At 34.4% G+C, this 24,090-nt stretch overlaps 4 protein-coding genes across 4 annotated transcripts; 2 read left to right on the top strand and 2 right to left on the bottom strand.

The window, feature by feature from the left end:
- Positions 1-11,081: 11,081 nt before the first annotated feature.
- LOC129316462 (F-box protein At2g02240-like) lies at positions 11,082-12,528 on the bottom strand. Its single transcript, XM_054960889.1, has 4 exons — positions 12,394-12,528; positions 12,262-12,312; positions 11,840-11,958; positions 11,082-11,653 (listed from the first exon to the last, which is right to left on the bottom strand). The coding sequence occupies exons 1-4, from the start codon at positions 12,526-12,528 to the stop codon at positions 11,263-11,265; spliced, it is 696 nt and encodes a 231-aa protein (XP_054816864.1). The 3' UTR covers positions 11,082-11,262.
- Positions 12,529-14,157: 1,629 nt separating this feature from the next.
- Positions 14,158-18,348, top strand: LOC129316461 (uncharacterized). Its single transcript, XM_054960888.1, has 3 exons — positions 14,158-14,496; positions 17,806-17,910; positions 17,989-18,348. The coding sequence occupies exons 1-3, from the start codon at positions 14,158-14,160 to the stop codon at positions 18,346-18,348; spliced, it is 804 nt and encodes a 267-aa protein (XP_054816863.1).
- A 36-nt stretch (positions 18,349-18,384) lies between these two features.
- Positions 18,385-19,657, top strand: LOC129316460 (ubiquitin-like-specific protease 1A). The gene is made up of 6 exons (XM_054960886.1): positions 18,385-18,524; positions 18,597-18,678; positions 18,752-19,069; positions 19,159-19,262; positions 19,351-19,441; positions 19,526-19,657. Exons 1-6 carry the CDS (start codon positions 18,385-18,387, stop codon positions 19,655-19,657), a joined length of 867 nt encoding a protein of 288 aa, XP_054816861.1.
- Positions 19,658-22,972: 3,315 nt separating this feature from the next.
- LOC129316459 (uncharacterized) lies at positions 22,973-23,875 on the bottom strand. The gene is made up of 2 exons (XM_054960885.1): positions 23,360-23,875; positions 22,973-23,287 (listed from the first exon to the last, which is right to left on the bottom strand). The coding sequence occupies exons 1-2, from the start codon at positions 23,873-23,875 to the stop codon at positions 22,973-22,975; spliced, it is 831 nt and encodes a 276-aa protein (XP_054816860.1).
- Positions 23,876-24,090: the final 215 nt, after the last annotated feature.

Here is a 24,090-nt window from a genome sequence, read left to right as displayed (position 1 = left end):
ATCATGGTTAATCGGTATATCATATTCAATCCTTGAATTCTAAAATGTTGGAATGAGCAATGAAGAAATTAGTCTGTAAGAGTATTCAATAACCACCGGTCCAACCATACAAACTTTGAGAGAGAAGCTCCACCTTCTCTCTAGTAATCTGGAGAGAAGGTTCATCTTCCTCTTTGCCTCTTCTGCTCATTCTTATACTTTTCTCAATGAATTCTAAGTCACCACTTGAACCAAACTTCATTTTTGCTGCAACAACAAACTATGATGAGAATTGGAATCCTCTTTCTTTGATAGAGGAAGCTAATTTACTGCTCAGGAATGTATCTAAATTAGATGAAGAAATAATTGATAAAGGCCCAAATATCCAACAACAGATCAAACTCTCAACCAAACATAAACTATACATCTGGACAAGTAAGCCAACCTCAACAATTTCTTCCTATGCATACTCAAGTAAAGTCTACTTAGGCAAATGCAAAAATCACAAACAGGGAAGATTTAATTAATGGCATCAAAGCATTCAAGGCTCCCATTTCTTATAAGGAATCCTTGATTGGCTACAACTGATGCTATGGAATCAATGAAGGAAGCGACACTTGCTATATAAATGATTGTCTAGCAAAAGAGCTTGAACAAGAGTGGTCACCTACTGAAGCTACCAAGCAATTGATGAATCAGTTTCCTAGTGCGCCTATATCAAATGAGGAGTGGAAGAAAATATGAAATCAATGAAGGAAGAGACACTCGCTATATAAATGATTCTCTAGCAAAAGAGCTTGAATAAGAGTGGTCACCTACTGAAGCTACCAAGCAATTGATGAATCAGTTTCCTAGTATGCCTATATCAAATGAGGAGTGGAAGAAAATATACACACGATGGATGGATGCTCTGGTTATCAATAACTTAGGTATACAACTAAATCCAAAATCTCTCAAACCCAGATTAGCAAGAATGTGGTAGCGAAGAGATTTTGAGTTGATTAATTTGGTAAATGGTTATTATATTGTCAAAATAAAGAATCAACCAGCCTATGAAAATATCCTTAATGGTGGCCCATGGACAAATTTTGATCATTGCATTTTGGTTCAATGTTGGTCCTTAAGTTTTAATCCTAATACCAACATATTGGGTAAAGTTGCACTATAGGTGAAATTTTATGGAGAATAGAAAATTGCATTGGCAAAACCTTGAAAACGGATGTCAACACTCTATTCGAACCTGGGTCTCAGAATAATACGAGAAATATTAAAAGGGGAAAGTCTATTAGGATCAATATAGAAGAGGATCTCTAGAAAAAACTCATTCCCAAAATACTCATAAGAGATCAAATCTACAACGTGGAGTATAAAAGGCTGAGTCTTATTTGTTTTGGATGTAGCTGTTATAGGCATAATAAAAACATTTTCCGTCAATGACCCACAAACTTTGGGTTTTCAAAAAACACAAAGGATGTAGAAAGAACATCAGGAAAATCAAACATGACTAGCAAGCAAAATCCAATCACAGAAAAAAATCCCACAGCTCATACATAAAAAATGATAGATAACGGCAAGTCCTCATCGAAATCCAATGTACCAATTAATATTTTTGGAAAGTGGATGACATTTTAGCGACCTTCCCATTCACGAATCGAGGATCTGCTTCTCAACACAGATCTAGATTTGACATCCTAGCTGATCTAGACCAAGAAGTAGATAGTAAGAAGGACTCTACAAATCTCAGAAATAGTGTATCTTATAAACCACCTACCAAGGTTGTCAGAAAGGTATGGAGGAAGGAAGAATTGTCAAGAAATAAAAGAAACAGACTGAGCGAGAATGAAGGTAAGGAGGAGACAACTAGAAATGAAACTAAGGAAGAGGAAAAGACTGACTCAAGCAAAAGGAAGATGAGAGCAAAAGATGGGCCTCAATTCATTTAGGATGGCCTAAACACGGTTAGTATGGACATAAATGTCCAAAATGCATCTCAAAGGCCTAGCAAACGTGTTCACAACATTGTCAAGGGAAATAGAAGAGAAGTGGGCCAATCAAAAAAGCCTATTAATGAGCTAAAGAAAAATCATGATCTGAATAAAAATAAAGCTAGAATTTCATACTCATCTAATCTAAAAATTTAGACTACCACGAATGTTAGAGAAGAATCGAATAATCATCCAATTTTATCTCACAACACAACTGGGCTTTTTGAAAAGAATAAGCCACTTGATCTTGAAAATTCTATCAGTGCAATCCTAAAAACTCAATTCTCCACTGATTCTCTCATGAAGGTTTAAAGTCAATCTTCACCAATTATTGGAGATTCTGATGATTTCATTAATGATATGAACTAAGATGACATAAATGAGGATGATCTTTTAGATGAGCACTATAGAATTCACCTTTAAAATGATGATCTTGAAGATGATGAGTTTAATGACGATGAATAAAAGAATCAATCATCCTTCCAAAAGCCTAACCTCCTTCTAGGTTTTCCAATTTCTTTTACTTATTTATGGATTTAATTTGCTGGAATTTAAAGGTACTTATGTTAAAAGTTTTCTCAGTTGTATAAGAGATATCACTGGAACTTATAATACTCAAATTCTTATTTTAATTGAAACTAGATCTAGTGGTACTAAAGCTGATAAAATTGTTACTATGTTTTTCTGAATGGATTCGTGTGGAAGCTACTAGTTATACTAGTGGCATTTGGCTCCTTTAGAATAACGATAAGGTTAATATAGAGTATATTTACTCTAATGTCCAACTTCTTCATTGTAAAGTCAAATGCTTATCAAATAATATCTCTTATATGTTATTTTGTGTCTATGGTGACCTAAACCCTTCTAATTGCACTCTGCTTTAGGATTCCATCAATACTCTTGCTAAAAATATATCTAATCCTTAGCTCATTGTTGGTAATTTTAATTCCTATCTTTCTTGTGGAGATAAAATTGAAGGAAATGGTCTTAATTGGAGGTCTATGAAGAAATTTAGACAATGCATCAATTCTTCAAACCTTCTTGATTTAGATTTCTCTGGAGAAAGATTTACCTGGGAAAAAGGAAACATTAAGGAAAGACTTGATTGGGCTTTTTGTAATACTAAGTGTAGACTCAAATTCAATCAAGCTAACACTTTCCATCTGCTCAAATATGAGTTCAAATTTTTAATAGAGATTGCCAAACCAACACCAAAAACCCCTTAAGTATCACGCTGCTTGGAGTTTTTAGGATTCTTTCTAACCTCTTATTAAGGAATCTTGGGGTACAAATAACTGGAATGAGGGAATGACAAACTTTGCAAAATTTACTGTCATTTGGAATAAAAACAATATTGGAAACATATCCTCCAAGAAGAGAAGGATCCTCCACCGACTGGAAGGTATTGATAGTAAAAGGAATCAAAGGGATGACTACTTCCTTATGAAACTTGAAAAATCTCTTTAGGAAAATTACAACAAAATCCTTCTCCAAGAAGAATTAATTTGGTTTCAAAAATCTAAATGCAAGTAGTTAAAATGAGGTGATCATAATACTAAATATTTTCATGCATTTGCTATCATAAAAAGGAAAAGGAATCAAATTCTTTCTCTCAAAGATGATGATGATACTTGGATTCAAGATCAAATTTCTCTTAAACATATGGCTACTTCTTATTTTGAAAATCTCTTTAAGGAAATTGATTATGATAAACCAAAACTTATCACTCAGAGAAACTTTCCCCTATCAAACGCTCAGCTTTTCTCTTTACATAGGGAGGTTACTGATGAAGAAATCAAAAATGCTTTTTTTAATATAGGAGCTTTCAAAGCTTCAGGTCCAGATAGTCTTAATGCTAGCTTCATACACACCTACTAGAAAGACCTTAAAGCTAGCATCTTCCAACTTGTTCAAAAGGTTTTCAGGGAACCGGATGCAATTGCTGAGATTAATGATACTTACATCACTCTTATCCCTAAAATTGATAACCCAACTAGCATGAAAGATTTTCATCCTATATCTCTTTGCAATGTGAGTTACAAAATCAGTACTAAAATTATCTTTAACTGACTTCGTGATTGTATGAGCTATTTTATTGGAGATAACTAATGTAACTTCATTTGGGGCCATCAAAGCAATGACAACATTATAGTTGCCCAAGAAATCATCCACTCTATGAATAATAAGACAAAAAAAAGGGTTTCATGGCTCTCAAGGTAGATCTTGAAAAGGCTTTTGATAGACTTTCATGGGATTTCATAGATGACACTCTCTAATATGTTAGGCTCGATTCTCATCTAAGAAGAATCATCAAAGCCGCTATCTCTACCACTTGAATGAAAGTTCTCTGGAATGGTAAACCCTCAGATGAATTCATTCCCACACATGACATTAGACAAGGGGACCCTCTTTCTCCTTATCTTTTTATCCTCTATATTGAACGTTTAAGCCACTGTGTTCATACTAGTATTAATAAAAATGATTGGAAACCTATTAAACTTACATCTACTGGCCCTCTCATTTCTCATTTATTTTTTGCTGATGTTCTTTTATTTTTTGTAGAGATGTCTCTTACTCAAGCTTTTATTATTCAGAACTGTCTCTCAAAATTCTGTAATGCTTTGGGGCAAAAAATAAATATCTCTAAATCTAAACTTTTTTGCTCTAGAAATGTCAATATTAAAAAGGCTACTCAAATTAGTGATGCTTTAGGAATTCCTTTTATTGAAAATCTTGAAAAATATCTGGGAATACCTCTGTTTCATGAGAAAATTATGAAACTCACCTTTGCTCCTTTACTTGATAAAGTTGCTTCCTGCCTTCCTAGTTGGAGAAGTCATTTTCTTAACATTGCTGGCAAATCGGTTCTCATTAATTCTATTCTCTCAGCTCTTCCTATTTACACCATGCAGACCATGTTCATTTCTAATAATGTTTTGGCTGAACTCAAAAAATGCTCGAGGAATTTTTTTTGAAACTCTTCTGATGGAACTAGAAAACCTCACCTTCTTTCTTGGGATTGTGTGACTAAGGATAAAAGAAATAGGGGTCTTGGACTCAAAAATCTCAAGAGTCAAAATATCGCTTATATTATGAAATTATGTTGAGGTCTTGTAAAATCTCACTTCACTAAATACAATTAACTAATATAGTTCATGGTAATCAAAGATTTAACTCAAAAAGGTGATTACCAAACTTTAGTTCAAATTCAAGGGATCCCAAGTTTTTTAAATAACAATGAGTTTAAAATAATCAAATCCTTTACATTAGAGTAAAAACAAGTTTCAAAAGCATGGGATACCTTAGAGGAGTGAAAGAATTCAAAGACGGTTGAAAAATGAAACATATGTTGTGATACAGGGTAATGCGCCATGACTCGTGTCACGCTACGCCACACTGTGTTGCTCTCTGCGCCATGCTCCATAATGTGTTGCACGAAAATTTAACTAATTCTACTGTTATTTTAACAGTAGAATCGAGGAACTTTTGACGTGCCCCGATTCTCCGTTCGACGTCTAATTGATGTGATCTAGGTGTCTACAAAAAGCTCTTTACATGAACTAGCTAATGGCATGAGTTTCATTTCTAAAACAAATCACACTAGAAAGTTAGACACCCAAACGTATTTTAACCACTTTTCACAATTTTCATACAAAATGAGTGTCCAAAACCTTTAACATGTGCTAAAAGCCTTTCCTAACACCTGGACCATATCCATTGGACTCAGGACTACCAGTACAGCACATCACAAGCACTAAAATCTTAGTATAACAAAAATTCACTCCTCAACCCCTTTTTACCAAAAACAAAGGGGGAGGCAAATTATCATTACTTTACACCCAAAACAATCAAAACATACTCAAATGTCTATTTTTACACTTATACTAGTATTTTAGCCCTATTTATATATATATATATATATATATCAACATACACGAAGACTCAAGACCTAAAATACGAATCTAACATTTTCAACAACAAAATAGTGCAAGTGTGATGGCATGCCTCCTAGAATTAGCCAACATATACTATTACACAAAATAAACTAAGCTAGTGGCATACAAAAAAGGAATATGCTAACTCCTAGCCTTTTGAGCGTTCTCCCTCTCTGTACTAGGTCTAGAGTCTAAAAAGTGTTAAATAGAAGGGGTGAGTCTAGCCACTCAGTAACCAAGGTAAAACCTACCATATGCAGTTATATATCAATCATAAACTAAGTACATGCATAAGAAACCAAGTATGTAAAACATGTTCACACATATCATAACTCATCATTTCATATTTAGTAACTTCTTTATCTCACATGTACTAGGTGCATTGTCACCATATTCTCAAATATGTGACATAACCCTTCACTCAGACAACTTGCCACAACTCAACACGTGTGACATGTTATATATTTATTTAGGTAATGATCAATCAACCTTATATCCTTCTTATTTCCTCAGACCAAAACTATAGGCTATAATACTAATTAGGGCTCTATCTGTGTGACTAGACTACCTAAGCTCACTAATCGTGAGGTGTAACCAGGCTAAAGATCACATGACTCACTCTCGGATGACGGCTTCCCCCATTCTCGAATCTCTAGAGTGTCTCATACCTTAAACTATTTTTCTTATTAAATCGGTGGAGATAGCTAGGTTTTAGTTTCTCGACAAATTATGGGACAGTCCTTCAACAAACTGTAGGACAAGACTATACTCCGATGCATTGGAGGGCAACCTAAATACCATATGGATTTTTCTCTACTCTCAATCCCTAGGTGAACTCCCGCCACTGATCATGCCATGATCAATACTTACTCGTTTTCACATTTTTATTTTCATTTACTCATTATCACCATAATCATGTTAGGCTCATGATCGTACGCTACCCAAGTATGTAAATTCTCATTATTTTCTCAACATTATTCACAAGCATGTTCATAGTTTAAAAGCCTCTTGATTTTAAATTTTGCATTTTAAGCCAAAAATAGCATTATGCACATACAAATTTTCATGCACTTATTAAAATTAATACATCGTTTCACATTGAAAATTAATTTCATGCATGGAACATTCACAGTTCATATTTTACAATCAATTAACAATCAATTAATATATAACTATCTAAAGTAGGGTTCCCTCAGTTACCTCAAACCTTTGAGAGGTTAAAAGTTTACCCCTTAATCTACTAGCTTCCAAGCTTGAATTTTCCAATTCAATAGGTGATGAAGAGCTAAACATTACAATCAACCAAGTTGAATTTCATCAACATCACTATCTCAAGCATTAAACCCTCAATCTTCACTTCTAAATTAACCAACATTCACTCTACAAGAATTGGAGCCCATCCTTTGGGTTTATTTATTACCTTTAGTCTCCAATAATATTAATGAACTATAAATTCTCATTAATACCATCACAATCTTCCAACCACCCATAATAAATGAAATTTTTGTATATTAATAGTGCTCAATTATCCAAGACACTAAAAATCTATTATACTAGATTTAAATACTCTAATCTACTCCCATTAACTCCATTTGAGTCAATAAATTTAGACCCATAACTCATATGGACCGAAAATTCACTTCTGCTATCAAACCCTAATTATAAACTTATAAATGTGGAAGAAATGGTGAGATTAATGAGTGTGGTACTTACCTTGTAGCCTCCAAAATACTCCTAATGTTGTCTACAAGCAAACCTTAACAAAGCTTGGTGCATCTTTTCCGTTCTCTCTTTTATTTCTCTTTGTTTTTCATATTAGTTTGCTTATTAATTTTTCAAATTTTACACCGTGTGCCGCGGTGCCTATCCTCACATGTCGCGGTATATGGTACAGAGTAGGAAGTTCTCGCCAGATGGCCTCGTGCACCGTGGCACACTGCGCACACATCGAGGTATGTGGCACAGAAGCTTTTTAGCTTGTTTTTCTCCACTTTTTGGTCCCTAAGTGACCCAATTTTACTTTAGACCTAATTTATACTTGAAATTCCAACTAAAAACAATTATTATTCTTCTCTGACCACACACCAAATTAACTTAATTATCTTTATTAATCTTAGTAAATCAGGGAATTAAAAATAGGATGTTACAGGTCTCATCACTCAACCTAAATGCCTTTAGGTTCAAATTCTTTGGGATAAATACAAACACAGCAAAACCACTATTCCAATGGTCTATAAACCAAGTTATTCATCTTACACATGGAGTAGTATTTGCAAAATTTGGTACAATTTCATGTCTTAAGTTGGATGGAAAGTGGGTAAGGGTAATCAAATATCTTTTTAGTATGACGAATGGGCTTCTCTCCCTGAACCTCTTGTCAAATATGCCCTCTCTAGTGCTAATTCTATTCTTCATGCCAAAATCTCTGATTTATGCACGCCTGCAGGAAGATGGAATTTCAACCTTCTTGGAGGCCAGTTTCATCATGATGTGATTAATCAAATTGCTCTTGCAAAACCTCCTAACCCTCATGGTGAAGATGATGTCCTTTGCTAGAGACCTTCCTTTGACAAAAATTTCTTTATAAAATCTACCAACAAAATGTTTGAATCTCAAAATGATCAAAACAATCCTAATATTTGGTCTAAAATTTAGAAGCGGCCTACTTATGAAAAAATCAAGTGTTTCCTCCAGAAAACTTCTTGGGATTGCCTACAGAGCAATATTATAATAGATGTTATAAATGATATGTGGCTTTTATCAAGAGTGAATATTTTGAATAAAGACAAACTTAGATATGAGGCTAAATAGTATCCTCCTGAAGTAGGGTGGGTTAGACTCGATATAGATGGTCTTGTTAACTCCTTTGGTGCTACGGCTTGTGGTGGAGTCATCTATGATGAAAAAGGAAATTGGATTATTAAATTTTCAAAATATCTTGGTTATCAACCTTGTACGATAGTCGAATTATTAGGCATTTTAAAAGGCCTTCAGCTTGGTTAGAATGCTAATCTTACAAAGATTAATTTACATACTAACTTTATGGAAGCCCTTACTTATTTAACATAACTTCTTTGATCATCATCTTTTAGCAGTTACCATCGAGAAAATTAGGGAGCTTACTATGAGAAACTGGACTGTCAATTTTGATCATATTTTTATAGAGGCAAACAAATGCACTGACTTAGTCGCACAGGAAACTTCTTATGAAAGCTATAACCTCTCTAACTACAACGAACCACTTATGGGATGTAGGATCATCTTGGATTCTGATATATCCTGACTCTTGTAATCCTTGCATATTTTTGTCCGTGTTTTTATTAAAAAAAAGAAGAAATATCATGGTTGAGTTGGCTTTTCTTAACTCTGATTAATTACTTTTCTTGAGACTAGTTAAATTTCTTTCTACTTTCAGTGCTTGGATTATTTCTTTCTTTTAGCAAGATTCCACCCATGACTTTCTTTTCTTTCTTCTTCCTTATCTTTTTTACCATATTTTTGTCCTTTTCTCCTTCATCTTTTCACTCATGACTATTTTTTCTTTTACTTGTTGACTAATGGCCACATTTGTTTTTTATTTTATTTCAATTACTTTTATTTGTTGGCAACTAGTTGATAATTTTCAAGATCGCCACCGAATGTATCATTATCATTTATGTCTTGTGTGGTGGATCTAAAGATGCTTGCAAAGCTTGGGATGCTACTTCTTCGATAAGAGAGGCTCATTGCTCTTTTATCTTGGCAGTTGCCAACTAGGTCATCAACTTGTTCTTTTTGCTAGAAAAGCTATTGATGCAGTAGCTGGTTCTTTAATTTGTTGTCAAATTGTCTTAACAGTGGGTTTAATCCACTCAAGAACTGCTTTTGGACTTGCAAATTGTTGGTTGCATTTATTCTATCATTTTACTCTAAATCTTCCGATCAAATGATTGTAGGACAAGGTGATTTTTCAATTATTATTGAAAAGTGCCAACTCATAACCTATGGTACTTTCATATGATTATTGTATTGAAAACTGGACCAAACCAATTGGTCATACCGATGAATTGGTCACTTAACTGATTCATTCTTCCAATTAAACTGTTAAGTACGCAATTCGAATTAACTCAGGTGACCTGGTTCTAAACTAGATTAACTTGGCCAACTCAATGGGCCAAACAGGTTAGATAGGTTGAAATAAAAAATAGGAACATGGATGCTAATTAAAGAACCAGAAGAAAGAAAAAGAGGAAGAGAAAAAGAAGAAGGAGAAGATGACGATGACTTGTAACTTAGAGATGAAATTTTAAATAGAAAAATTTGTAAGGAGGATAATCTAAGAGAAATATGGAGCCAAAAATAAAAAATCATCTCACATGGGGTTTGCGGTCTCCTGCTTCAATTTTGCCAATTGTTGCACACTAATGCCAAAAATAGAGATAATGAAAAAGAGACAGTGGACGGACGGCAAGTGGGTAACAAAAGGCAAAAGAAGAAGAGAAGGGATGATAATTTGAAAATGAATAGTAAAAAAGTTGAAAATAAGAAAGAACCTGCATGTTTTTCATAGATGAGACGTGGTATATGCAGACGTTAGGAAGATCATTTTGATTGACGTCCCCTCCCTATGAGCTTTTTGTCTTCTGTTTTTGTTTTCTTTATTTGTTTTGAAGAAATATCATTGCCAGTACACAAGGTGAAAAGTTCTTTTAATAAATATTTATTATTTTTTCACTACATTTTGTATCTTTATTAATATTTTGACTTTTTAACTTTTATTTTTAATAATTTGTTGAAATTTATATTATCATTTTTAGCTTTTCTTATTTAAAATATATAACCTAAAAATAAAAATATATTAATTTAATTATGACCAATTTGATTTTGAATAGACTCTTGATTGAACTATTAACTTTTTAATCTACTATCTTGATCAGTTCAATGACTGATTCAATTTTCAATATCTAAAATATGATAAAAAAAATAGAATAACTTTTCACTCTCTTTAAAGTTGGTTTTTTTTAAAACAACTAGATATGGTAATTAGATCACAAGCAAATTTGTGCATAGAACTTATTATACTTTGAAGACCAGAGTGCAATATCATGTGATTTGATCTGCTTTGAGTTAATGCTAGTTGATCTCAATATGAAAACAGCAAAATGATTAAACAATGCAGAGCTTTCTATGGTAATTCTGGAGCTTTAGAAAATGAACTCGAAGCATTAAATTTTTCCTAAACTTTAAATTCCTTCACATACATAGCAAACATAACTATTCGTTCCATTGCAATCCATTTTCCTTCTCATTCTTAGCATCATTCAAAATCCATGAAAATCACTCCACAAACGAACCAGGCTGAAATATGTATACAATTTTCTTCTTTATTCATTCCTTGTAGGCCTGAACTCAATTCCTTCAACTAAAATGCCTCTTTTAATATGACCTTCAGTCTGCCATGCTCTAAACTCCACTAGGCCATCATCATCACCATCTTCTTCAGTGAAAAATTCCCCCACCTTAATTTCCATCCATCCGTCTTCCCTCTGCGTAACATCAGATCCTGGAGGGTCAAGCACCACTTCCCGAGGCGGGGATTGATCTCCTTTAGTGAGACTGAAACTCACCGGTGCATCCGTAAATCCGAATCTGTTGCTTCCAAACTTGAAGATGAAGAACACATCATATGATGTTTTTGAGGACAGAAGCCTAATCTGTAAGTTGCCCTTCACTTCAAACCACCATACATGGTCGAGCTCTGCTACTTGGGGAAATCTACAAGATATATGTATATGTCACCAAACACTAAGCCCTCAACTACTATAACAAAATTCAAACCATCAACACAGACACAGACCCGCTATAACACAACTTGAACTTCGAAGAATCATTAGTACTTTATACTCTTATTGACCTGAATAAGTGCTATATAAATATAAAAGAAGAAAGAATAAAGAAAACCTGGATTCTGGAATTGGAATCCAACTCCGGTAGCGAGGCGTATCTCCCCAGATAATATGAAGCCCGCTTGCTCCTATCATGTAACACTTCTTGCCACTCTCTTTTTCCAAGAAGAATCTCTGTTCCATCCACATCAATCATCAATTAATAGCACTATTTTGCATAAAATAAAGTGATTTCAAATGAAATACAATACAAAGGAGTAAAGGACCGAAAATGCATTTTAGATAATCTGGATTAATAACCTTGTTAAAAAGGGGGGAAAGTAGCTCAAACTTTTTGAAATTAAAACTACTGATTCGTTTTTCCCCGAATAAAATCATTGTTACTCAGGGGGGAAAAAATGGAAGACGAAGGTTGCCCAAAAGTTCCGATCAAGCAAGACGAAAATAGAGAAAGTTAAAAGTGGGAACTGATCTTACCTTGGTTCCATCGGCTACAAGAACGGGGTGATCAGAGAGGTGAAGGTCTCGCTGTTTGTTGGGAAGAAATATCAAGTTGGGAAAAGATGAATGGGAGACCAAGTCTCGTCAATCGGACGGCAGGAAAACTACCCAAGTCTCATCGGAATCTGCACATTCCTTGAAGTACGAACAAACGGCAGATGTCCGGCTTGCATCCCTTGGAGTTAAGCGTGAAACGATTTCCCACAACAACGCCTTCGGCAAAACCCTCGTTATGTCCGTCATCATAATCTTCTTCTTATCCTCTCTCTTCCAATCTTTCTCACTCTAGATTTTTCACCAATGAAATGAAATTAGTGCGGTGTTTATATTCCCATCCACCTTTCCTTCTCCTTTGGCCACCCGGGGGGGGGGGGGGGGGAATCTACCTTTCCCTTCCGTGCGTACAAACTTCATTGGTACACATGCGCGTCAGCCGTGGCATTGACCCAAGAAAGAACTGCAACTATATATTCCTTTTTTTTTTTAAGTGCAAGCTAATTGTCCAAAGAAACAAAAAGAATTAAGCCATATTTTGGATATTTTGAACATTTTGGTATCAATTAAATTTATTAAAGTTAATTTATTATTTTAGAATTTTTTAGAAAAAAGTGTAAATAATAATTTTGAAAGAATTAATTTTATACGTGAGATTAATTTGAGCTACATAAAATTGGCATTTTGGATGAGATTCTTGATGAAAATATGCAAGACACGACTGAAAAAGAAATAGCTTAATGACAGGCTTATTAATTCCTAATTTCTCATTTTAGTTCTTTTTAATTTTTATTTTTCACTTAAATTATCATACATCATGCATACATATAATTTGACCTTAGTTTGATTCATTAACTATTTTTTCACTGATCAAATAGGCCTCGAACATTTTATTTTTTCAATGTGCAAATTCAATCACTTTTGAGTTTTGGCTTTTCAAAACAAAGCGTCTTTGCTGTGTTCGGATTTTATGCAATTTTCATCGCCTTCTCACTCCGCATTTAGCGCCATCTCTCCTTCATATCTCTTCATCTAGGGGTGCAAGTATCAGCCTTCACTCCAATCTAACTTATTCACTAAATAAGTTAAAGTTAAATTTAACTTTTTATTAAGTATATTTAGTTAAATAGATTAGGATTATTTTTAATTCATTTAACCAACAAGCTGGCTTATATATGTCTATATATATATATATTATGTAATATATTATACATATATCACTATCACTATTTAATTTTTAATCAATCCATTCAATTTTATTTATGATTGTTTTCAATCAGATTAGATTTACAAATTAATTTTAAAATTATTACTTTATTATTATATTATATTGTAGTTAGTAAGTCCTTTTAATCATTGTATATTATAATTGATATTATATATATTTACTTTAATAGCTCTAAAGTATATTTGAAACATTTAAAATTAATATGTAATTCTATTTTAAAAAAGCTTACTTTTATCTATGTTTTTAAATAGATTTTTAAATCAAGTCAAATTTTAAGTAGGTTTTTAAATAACTCCACACAATTACAGAACCATGACATGTCCCTCTCTAGGAACAAGCCATCAAGTTTTAGCTTTGTTGACTAGAACAATAAAAACATAGCTCTAATATCATAGCGGGCAAGAGATGGGTTTAAATAAGAATTAAAATAGAAGGGAATTATAAACATATAATTTTATTATATGAAACAGGGTGAAGATTGAAAGTGCTAACAAGAGTTCAAGAGCAAAGGAGAAGGGAATTTTTATAAGCGGGAGGGAGGGAGGGAGAGAGAGGGTTTTGAAAAATTTATGCCTGTAAAATAAAGAGTCTTCTGATTTTATATAGGAGATTAGAAATATCATGGCTGAGTTGGCTTTTCTTAAGGGAAAATGACAATAAAGTCTCAAAATATTAATTTTATACCAATTAAGTCCCAACAAATTCTAAAAGGCCAATCAAGTCCCAAGGTCCTTAAGTGGTATTTTGATGTCACAGGAAAAGACCGAAACACCCTTCTTCAAGTAAAAGCTCGTTTTCTTCTCTGCCCGAACGAGTCTCTGTGCGACGCGAAGCTCTATTCTCTGGGTCTGCACTCTTTGATCCATACGGTGAACGAGGGCTTGGTTGGGCCAGGGGAGAGTGATTTTTCTGGGGGCAGCACACGTAGCCGGCAACTGAGAGTTGAACACTTGAAGGAGAAGAGGGAAACGTTGGTGGCAGTGACAGAGGTGAGGGAAAATCGGTGGCGAGGGCCAAGATTTTGGCGATAACGACAATGGAGAGCCAGGGGCGAGGTCTTTTCCGTTAAGGTTCGGATTTATATGCCTAAATTGTATTTTTTTGCCTTTATTGTTTGTTGGGATTTGAAGACTTAGATCCCTGAGCTGGGCGTTCATTTTTTTCTGGTGGAAGCAGCTGAATCCCTTCCTCTTTCCTGCTCTGTTTCACGCTATTAGAGGTGTGTGTATATGCATGTTCAGTTTTTCTTTTTTCCTTCCTTTTCAGTTAATGAAGTCCTGCTTGTGTATGTGTATTGGCTGATTGGCTAAAAGTTTGGTCTGCTTTCTTCTCGTGTATGTAAAAGATTGAAGCTCTCCTCTTCCCCTTCATCGTAAACCACTTGCTGATCCACAATCATGTTATCTTAATCTCGCATAAGATATTGAACACTGTTTGATGAATTAAATTGCAAGAGCTTGGCAAACAAATGGTCAATGACAATGAAAACACAGACTGTACCTTTAACTATTATCAAGAACAAGACAATGCTGCCTACGGCATTTATTTAAGATAAACTTTTCCAATTTGACATAAATTTAGAATCAATGGCTATTTGACTCTGAATATTTCCATTGACATGTTTTACATGCCTAAAAAATACTAAAATATTGAAGTCATGAGAAGCAGGTAAACCTAAAATTTAAGGTCACTATTTTGTGCCAATGCACTTGCAAGTAAACGAGTCTATTCCAGTGCAGCTAAGTTTAGAATATTTGGACATCTCATTTGATCTGCAGACGACAATAGAGACTGCAGAATGAATGGTAAAAGCTTACTAGTGTTAATCTTTGATGTTATTCTATCATGATAATGAACTAAATTTGGTTAATAAAAGTAAAAGCTTGAGAGTTGTTGGAATTGCTTAGTTGTTCATCTCACAAATTTGTCCATGATAAATGCTCTCAAGGTATTTGTAGGAAGGCTTGAAAGAAGTTGATGAAAATGAGATTGTTTAATTTTCATAGTAGAACCTTGAGGAGTTATCTATGCTACCTAAGAAAGTTTATGTTTGTACATAAATTGTAAAGTTGATCTACCTATTAAAATTGTGCAACATCTAAAGGGAAATTGTTAGACAAAATGATAATTAAGATTTTTTTTAAAGTTTGTAAGAAGAGTTGTGTTAATGATGGTGGTTAAATGCTTACTAGTGTTGTTGATTATTTGGTAGAAGTTGTAGAAGGGTTATTGAAGATTAAGGGATTAATGATGTTAGAAATCGAATGCCTATGGGGATGATCAAGAAAAGAAACTTCCGTTCTATCGATTTGACCATGAAGAAATTTACCTGATCTGAGTAGACTTTGGGTAGTATGAATCCTCAATGATATTTGAAGGAATTGGGCACAATGGGCTGAATGACATGATTATAGTTGTTCTCTTTGGATATTACATTTGTGTGGAGCAATGATTTTCATTTCAGTGCACAATTTACTGATGCTTGGCTGTGCAAATCTGTTGTGCTTCTTCTTTGCAAATAATTTTTCAATCAATGGAAATGCTGACAATATTTAAGTTATCTTCACCAATGCATGCAAATATTTTAATGTTCAATGGGTGGAAATAAATTTTCAATCTGCTTCACTTCTTCTGGGCAATTCCATACAGATGTATCTGTATTAATCTGTTTTGTTTTTTCATGAGTAATTTAGTGAATTTATCTTCGTCTTTCTTCCTGGACCCAGCCTCTCCCCCCACCAACATAAAAAAAACCCCATTCCCTGTAACTTAAGGTGCGTTTTTGATGCCTGTTTCCTGTGAGTGGTTATCCTACTGAAGATCCTTTTTTGGATTAGGAATTTAATGCAAAAAGAAATAGTTTCGGGAATTTATTGCAAAAAGAGACATTTTTTTAGCTGTCAAAGAAAAGAAGGTAATTTTCTAGGTTTTGTTAGTGCAATCTTTATTGCCCAAAATTTGTTTGTGTTTTTCTCAATTTCTCTTTGCAAAAGTTCAGCTTCTCTCTTCTTGTGGACATGCATGTTTGTTGTGCCCTTTGACCATGAGCAAAGTTGTTAGGCTTTATTAATGAAATTCTGCTTGTTTCTGCTTACTTTCTTTCAATTTATTGGTTTAATTTTAACCAGTGTTTTTTTTTTGGGACTTGCATCGGTGATAATTAGGTGGGAAGCTTGTTTGTTAGGGCACAAAGAACCAAGAAACTATGGACAACAAGAAAGCTACAATAAAAAAGAAGTCTGGATACGACAACTTTAAGAAAGAGTTTCTTAAAAAAAATGAAGGAAGATTCAGTGGTCTTATAGAAGCCAATGACTCAATGAGAGAAAGTTGGCGAAAATTATCAAATGTTGAATAAGAAAGATATAGAAACATGGCTTCGTTAGATGGATGAGGCAAGGAATCAGCATCTTGTTCCACGGCAACAGTATCACTAACTTGTATTTATTTTAAATTAATGAGGTTTTTTAGTATGATTGTTATGCATTGTATGGTGTTATATTATTCTTCTTGATTTGTAGGTTTCATTTAATACGCGTTGCTCTCCTGGCCAGTTCAAGGAAGTTGTGGAATACATATCCAAACATAAAAAGTTATGTACAAAGGTCAAGAAAATGGGGTTCCAATCTCTCTTGGATTTTAAATTTAATAAACTACCCAGAGAGTTATGTGAACAAGTAATTGCTGCTTTTGACACACCAACCTCAACACTTAGAATTAGAGGGAAGAAATTAAGTGTTGACGAAAAGGATGTGCATACTATCTTAGGTGTGCCTTAGGGTGGGAAAGTTGTTTTTTTAAATGATGACAGCGAAGCATGTCAAGCATTAAAGAAGAATTATCTTGGCAAACCCTTCACTGAGTTGAAGAGTTTGGTAATATCCGGCAAGGCTGAAAAAAATTTTGAAACGGTGTTTTTGTTATTCACTTTAAGAACATTTCTTTGTCCCACAACAAGTACAACTGTTAGTATGAGGACTATTAAAAGTTTGAGAAATGTTCAAGAATATGATTGGTCATCTTTTGTGTTGTCGGAGCTTATTAGAGAAATTTCGACTTATGAGACAGCATTAAGGAGTGGACGAAAGAAGAAGAATGTAGGAGGATGCTTATTTTTCTTACTGGTATAGTCTATTTGAAATCCTTCTATATTTTGTTCCAGTTTATTTGTTATTGATTAGATTATAATTATCCTTGTGGTGCAAATATTTTACATGCACCACTTTCCATTAGGCCCAACACCGTCAATAGATGGTGGAACGCCTGTGATGCATTTGTGGAACCAACACATGGTGCAGAAACAGGTTAAGCTGGAAAAAGAAAGCATCCATGGTATTCTTTACGGTGGTCAGGCTAATGAAGTGTCTGAAGTTTTACCTCTACTTGCAACGATAACTCACCCGGTATATAAATGTTTATACTTTATTGTCTATGTTTTGGTTTTCACTTACTTAATAAGCTTGGTGTTGAAACTTGGTTAGGGTGTGAGGGAGATATATGAAGACTTTTTGCAATATGCTAATACATTTGCAAGTAAAGTGCTGAAGTTGCAACAAAGTCTTAACCAGCTTCAAATATCTAATAGTAAAGCTATCATGCGGGTTGGCGAACCAAGCGAAGAAGAAGTAGAGGAAGAGGACTATGGAGATAAAAATAAAGCTGAAGAAGATGATGAAGATGGAGACAAGGGTGAAGATGAAGCTAAAGATGCACATGAAGCTGGGGATGAAGATGGGGATGAGGATGAGGATGACGATGGACATGAAACTGCAGCTGGAGCTGGATCTAAAGAAGATGAAGATGAAGGCTCCAATAGTAAGGAAGAAAGTGATGAAAGATAAGATGGTAAGAAGAAGAGGAGAATAAATGAAAGCCCAATGGTTCGAAGGTCTGAGAGGAAAAGGGTTGAGGTAAATTGGTCACCTTTTTTGAAAGAACCAATACAAGGGAGAATTACAAAAGAACAACAGATATATGAATATTGCACTAGGCGGACCAATCAAGCAGAGGGTGAAGAGTAAGTAATGTGATATTACTTTTCGATAATCATGGTGCATTATGATTGATATAACAACACATTTTTTGGTAGGTGTGTTGTTGAGATGTACGATTACTACTTAACTAGGGTCGAATGCCAAAGTCTTGGTCCTAAAAAATGGATAAGTACAGCGGTATGTCTAATAGTTTTAATTCATTAGTTGCTTAATTGGATAGCACATTGAGTGTTGGATGTGATCCTTGTAGGTCATGAGCATGGTCGCAAAAGTGATGGTTGGTGAGCAACTTCACGAAGGGAAGGTACGGAGGTACATATTTGATTCAGAATTTATGGCCACCCTAAGGGATAAAAAGTTAAGATGGTCTGTCTTTGAGGATGCAAAGATGCTCATGCCCGATCAACTTGGATATAACCTTGGAAATTGTGATTACCTCTTCTTGCCTATGCTTGTGTTCAATCACTGGTTTTGTTATTGTGCTGATTTGAAAAATGATAAATTTTTCATCCTTGATTCATTGGCTGGGAAGTTATTTAAAGAGAAGAAGATGATGGCCGGATTTATGGTATGCTTTATTAGTTCTTTTACATAACTACTTTAGGTGACTTAAATTTTTACATGGGAATGGTTATCTAACTCTAGAACTATTTGTAGAGAACTAGCATAATTGAGTTGTTACAAGCATGTGACCCGGAGAAATATGGAGAGGATTTTCAGATGGAGATGATATTTAAAGAACTTCCCAAACAGAGTAATGTGTAAGTAACTATCTATGAAAACAAGTACCTTTTAATGTATTCATTTCTAGTAGACAATTTGCCTTATCTTAATTGCTCATATTTATAGAGATGATTGTGGGGTATATGTCATAAAGTACTGTACAGAATGGGATGGTAGAAGAAGAAAAGGAGGACTGACCATGGAGGACTTTTCAAACGTATGTATATGGGATCCATAATCTTTCTAATTTTTTTCTTCCAATTATCAATGTGAAACTTAAACTTTCTTTATGTTTTTTTAGGAACAACTAAGACAGTTTAGGGTGGACATGGTGTGGTGGCTGGTAAATCACATGAGAAATGAAGTAAGAAATGAAGTATTTGCCTCTGTCTCAGCAGCTAATCGACCAAAGAGGGCAAAAGAGTGTAGATGAATTTTTAGTCTGTGACATGTTTTCACCATTCTGATTTTGTAGAAATTGCCTCTTCTACAATTTTTTCCCTCACGTGTTTTAGCTGAAGGTTGACTATGTAATTTGTACAAGTGAGGACATGCTCAATTGAATTTGAAGCTATATCCAAATTTTAGGGCTTATAAGAATATTTTTACCAATATATTGCAGGGTGTATAAGAATAGAATTTTTGGCTGCAAAATTAGGTTGGCCTTTGTGGGATATGCTTGATTAATTTTGTATCTAAAACATGTTATTTGATCAAAATTTGGTCACATACATGCATTTTACCTAACTGAATTATGATTTTGTGTAAATAAGATTGCCAACACCTCCATTGGGATTTTATATCACAGGTACTAATTAATACTTATTATTTTTAACAAATTAAAATAACATGTATTTCCTGCCAATTGATACAGCCGGGTTGCTATTTATATTACTTTAATCATATGGTGATCCAATTCAATGTAACAAATGAATCATGCAATTTTCTAAATAAAACACTCGGTGTGACTATCAAGCAAGCTGAACAAGCAACCAAATCAATTATATATAGCCAATGTTGCAACTGTGTGTCAAAATTTTGGGTGGGGTAAGTAATGAATTCTCAACAAAGTAATTATTTTAGGACAAAGCTCCAGTAATTTACAAGTGAGAAACCAAATTTTGCAATACCCTTAGAAATAATTTGCAACTGGTACTCCAAATTTTGAATCGAAGAACTATTAAATTCGTTGAAGAGTTAAATCCTTTAGGACAAAGCTCCAGTAATTTACAAGTGAGAAACCAAATTTTGCAATGCCCTTAGAAACAATTTGCAACTGGTACTCCAAATTTTGGATCGAAGAACTATTAAATTCGTTGAAGAGTTAAATCCTTTAGGACAAAGCTCCAGTAATTTGCAAGTGAGAAACCAAATTTTGCAATTCCCTTAGAAACAATTTGCAACTAGTACTCCAAATTTTGGATCAAAGAACTATTAAATTCGTTGAAGAGTTAAATCCTTTAGGACAAAGCGCCAGTAATTTGCAAGTGAGAAACCAAATTTTGCAATTCCCTTAGAAACAATTTGCAACTGGTACTCCAAATTTTGGATCGAAGAACTATTAAATTCGTTGAAGAGTTAAATCCTTTAGGACAAAGCTCCAGTAATTTGCAAGTGAGAAACCAAATTTTGCAATGCCCTTAGAAATAATTTACAACTGGTACTCCAAATTTTGGATCGAAGAACTATTAAATTTGTTGAAGAGTTAACTCCTTTAGGACAAAGCTCCAGTTATTTGCAAGTGAGAAACCAAATTTTACAATGCCCTTAAAAACAATTTACAGCTGGTACTCCAAATTTTAGATCGAAGAACTATTAAATTCGTTGAAGAGTTAAATCCTTTAGGATAAAGTGCCAGTAATTTACAAGTGAGAAACCAAATTTTGCAATTTTCTTAGAAACAATTTGCAACTGGTACTCCAAATTTTGGATCGAAGAACTATTAAATTCGTTGAAGAGTTAAATCCTTTAGGACAAAGCTCCAGTAATTTGCAAGTGAGAAACCAAATTTTCCAATGCCCTTAGAAATAATTTGCAACTGGTACTCCAAATTTTGGATCGAAGAACTATTAAATTCGTTGAAGAGTTAACTCCTTTAGGACAAAGCTCCAGTTATTTGCAAGTGAGAAACCAAATTTTGCAATTCCCTTAGAAACAATTTGCAACTGGTACTCTAAATTTTGGATCGAAGAACTATTAAATTCGTTGAAGAGTTAACTCCTTTAGGACAAAGCTCCAGTAATTTGCAAGTGAAAAACCAAAGTTTGCAATGTCCTTAGAAACAATTTGCAACTGGTACTCTAAATTTTGGATCGAAGAACTATTAAATTCGTTGAAGAGTTAAATCCTTTAGGACAAAGCTCCAGTAATTTGCAAGTGAGAAACTAAATTTTGCAATGCCCTTAGAAACAATTTGCAACTGGTACTCTACATTTTAGAACGAAGAACTATTAAATTCGTTGGAGAGTTAAATCCTTTAGGACAAAGCTCCAGTAATTTGCTAGTGAGAATCCAAATTTTGCAATGTCCTTAGAAACAATTTGCAACTACTACTCGAAATTTTGGATCGAAGAACTATTGAATTCGTGGAAGTATTTTGCAATTTAGACACCAAATTTTGCAAATTCCTTACGAAAAATTGGCAACTCGTACATGAAATCTTGGATCGTCGAACTAGAAGATATGAACTGTTCATGTAAGAAACAAGTATTAATTCATCTAATGCATCTGCACATATCAGCTGTCCACATTCATAAAGACATGAACTTGGATTTACAAATGAAGGGTTGCTATGTACCAAAAAAACCCCTAATATAACCAATATATATCTACATAAACCTATACATGTCAACCAAATCCAAGTTGATTTAGTCTCATGTTATAGAAACATCAACTTGGATTTACAAATCAAGGGCTGCTATATGCCAAAAAAAACCCCTAAAACAACCATTATGTTTATGTTATAGAAACATCAACTTGCATTTACAAATCAAGGGCTGCTATATGCCAAAAAAAACCCCTAAAACAACCATTATGTTTATGTCACCCAAATCCAAGTTCATGTGGTAACCCATTTACAATAACATCAACTTGGATTTGGATTTCTACACCTCTTCCTCGTATGACCTGCTTCATGGCAGCGAGAACAATGATAAACCTTCTTTTGTTGATGTTGAGACTCGATCCTCACATGACGAGGTCTGCCAGCTGGTCGAGATGTTCTAGGAGGCAGCAAAAAGGTTTGGTTCATGAGCTGAGACACTGTCAAGGCATTTGGCTTTGGCATGTCATGGGTCTCAACAGGATGCATAATGCCACTGTATATTTTCTCTTGTGAGCTACGAAGATAACATTCCTCGACATAGCTATACACATTACCATGTACTTCTTTAATGGCTGCACAAGCATGTGGGCAAGGAATGCCAGACATTTGCCAAACTTTGCATGTGCATTCCCTTAGTATCAGATTCACACATACATCTCCACACAGTGTCTGAACCAATGCAATATGTGAGCCATGCAGTTGAACTATCATAACTTCTGCCCTCAAAATATTTTCCTTCAACTTTGCTTCAACATTGGGACCAACTATGCTTTTCCACTTACTCATGGCTGCCTTACTTGCAAAAAATTTCTTGCTCAACTTGTCTCTATGCTCATTTATAAGAACACATATATTATGCCTCCTCCCTTCAAGAATCCATGCATTGAATGATTCGGCCAAGTTAGTTGTTATCTTATCCCATCTTCAAAATGGGAACAACGATAGTGCCCACTGATCAACATCGCCTTGATTTTCAACCCATCTTGCTAATTGTGGAGAGAACATCCTCAAATTTTTCATGGCTATATGAAATTTGTGCTCATGCCTTGCATAGGCAATGTAATCAAGCAACTTTAGTGCCTCTTCTTTGCTGTTCCTTCCCATTCCCCTACAAACTTTATTAAACTCAGAGCTAAAATTCTCCTTAACATGTCGATAGCAAAATGCATGTCTATCACCATCAAATATGGCTCTAACAGCACCAATAATAGCATTATTTCTATCAAAAACAATAGTTACCTGTAGCGAACCAAGGATATCTTTAATATTTTAAAGAAACCAAGTCCAATCATCATGAGTTTCACTCCCAACTATTGCAAAAGCTAATGGAAACAACTCATTATCGGCATCGTATGTTGAAGTTGCCAGTAAGGTGCCTTGATAAGGACCACTGAGGAAACATCCATCCACATATAAAATAGGCCTAGCCCCAAGCAAGAATCCTTTAATGGAACAACCATATGCAATAAATAAACGTTCAAATCTATTGTTCTCAGAAGCCACCCATTTTGCTATAGTGTCAGCATCAGTCTCCATTAGTCTATTACACAACCAAGGAACAAGCATATATGATTGGTCAGGAAGCCCATTTATTTCCACCAATGCCCTCTCTTTCGCTCTTAAAGCTTGACGATAAGTTAGACTTATGCCATAGTCTCTATATATGTCAGCTTTGATTTCATTGGGTCTTTTTTCCACATTAGACCTTACTATGTCATCAATTATAGACGAAGTTAGTGTGCACCTTATACTGTAAGAAACTTCAAGGTCTTCTTGGGCAGAATGTAAGTGCTCATTCTTGAAAGTTGTTACACGAAGTAAGGGCATAGACTTCCTTAATGAATATGCTGTTATCTTCCATTGACATCCTTTTGCCTTTCAAATTGAAATTATTTTATTTGTGTTGTTCTTCACAAATTTATATTCAAACCTGTGTGCAATACTATACTTGTAGATTGCTTGTCTACAATCATCAGCACTTGCAAAAATCTGCCCAGGTCTTACTAGCAAATCCTTCCACTTTATTGCATTTAGCTTAGGCA

Source organism: Prosopis cineraria, unplaced genomic scaffold, assembly GCF_029017545.1.
Source record: "Prosopis cineraria cultivar Desert tree isolate PC_DT_omini unplaced genomic scaffold, ASM2901754v1 PC7, whole genome shotgun sequence".
Lineage (NCBI taxonomy): Eukaryota > Viridiplantae > Streptophyta > Magnoliopsida > Fabales > Fabaceae > Prosopis > Prosopis cineraria.
This window is presented reverse-complemented; position numbering and strand designations above follow the sequence as displayed.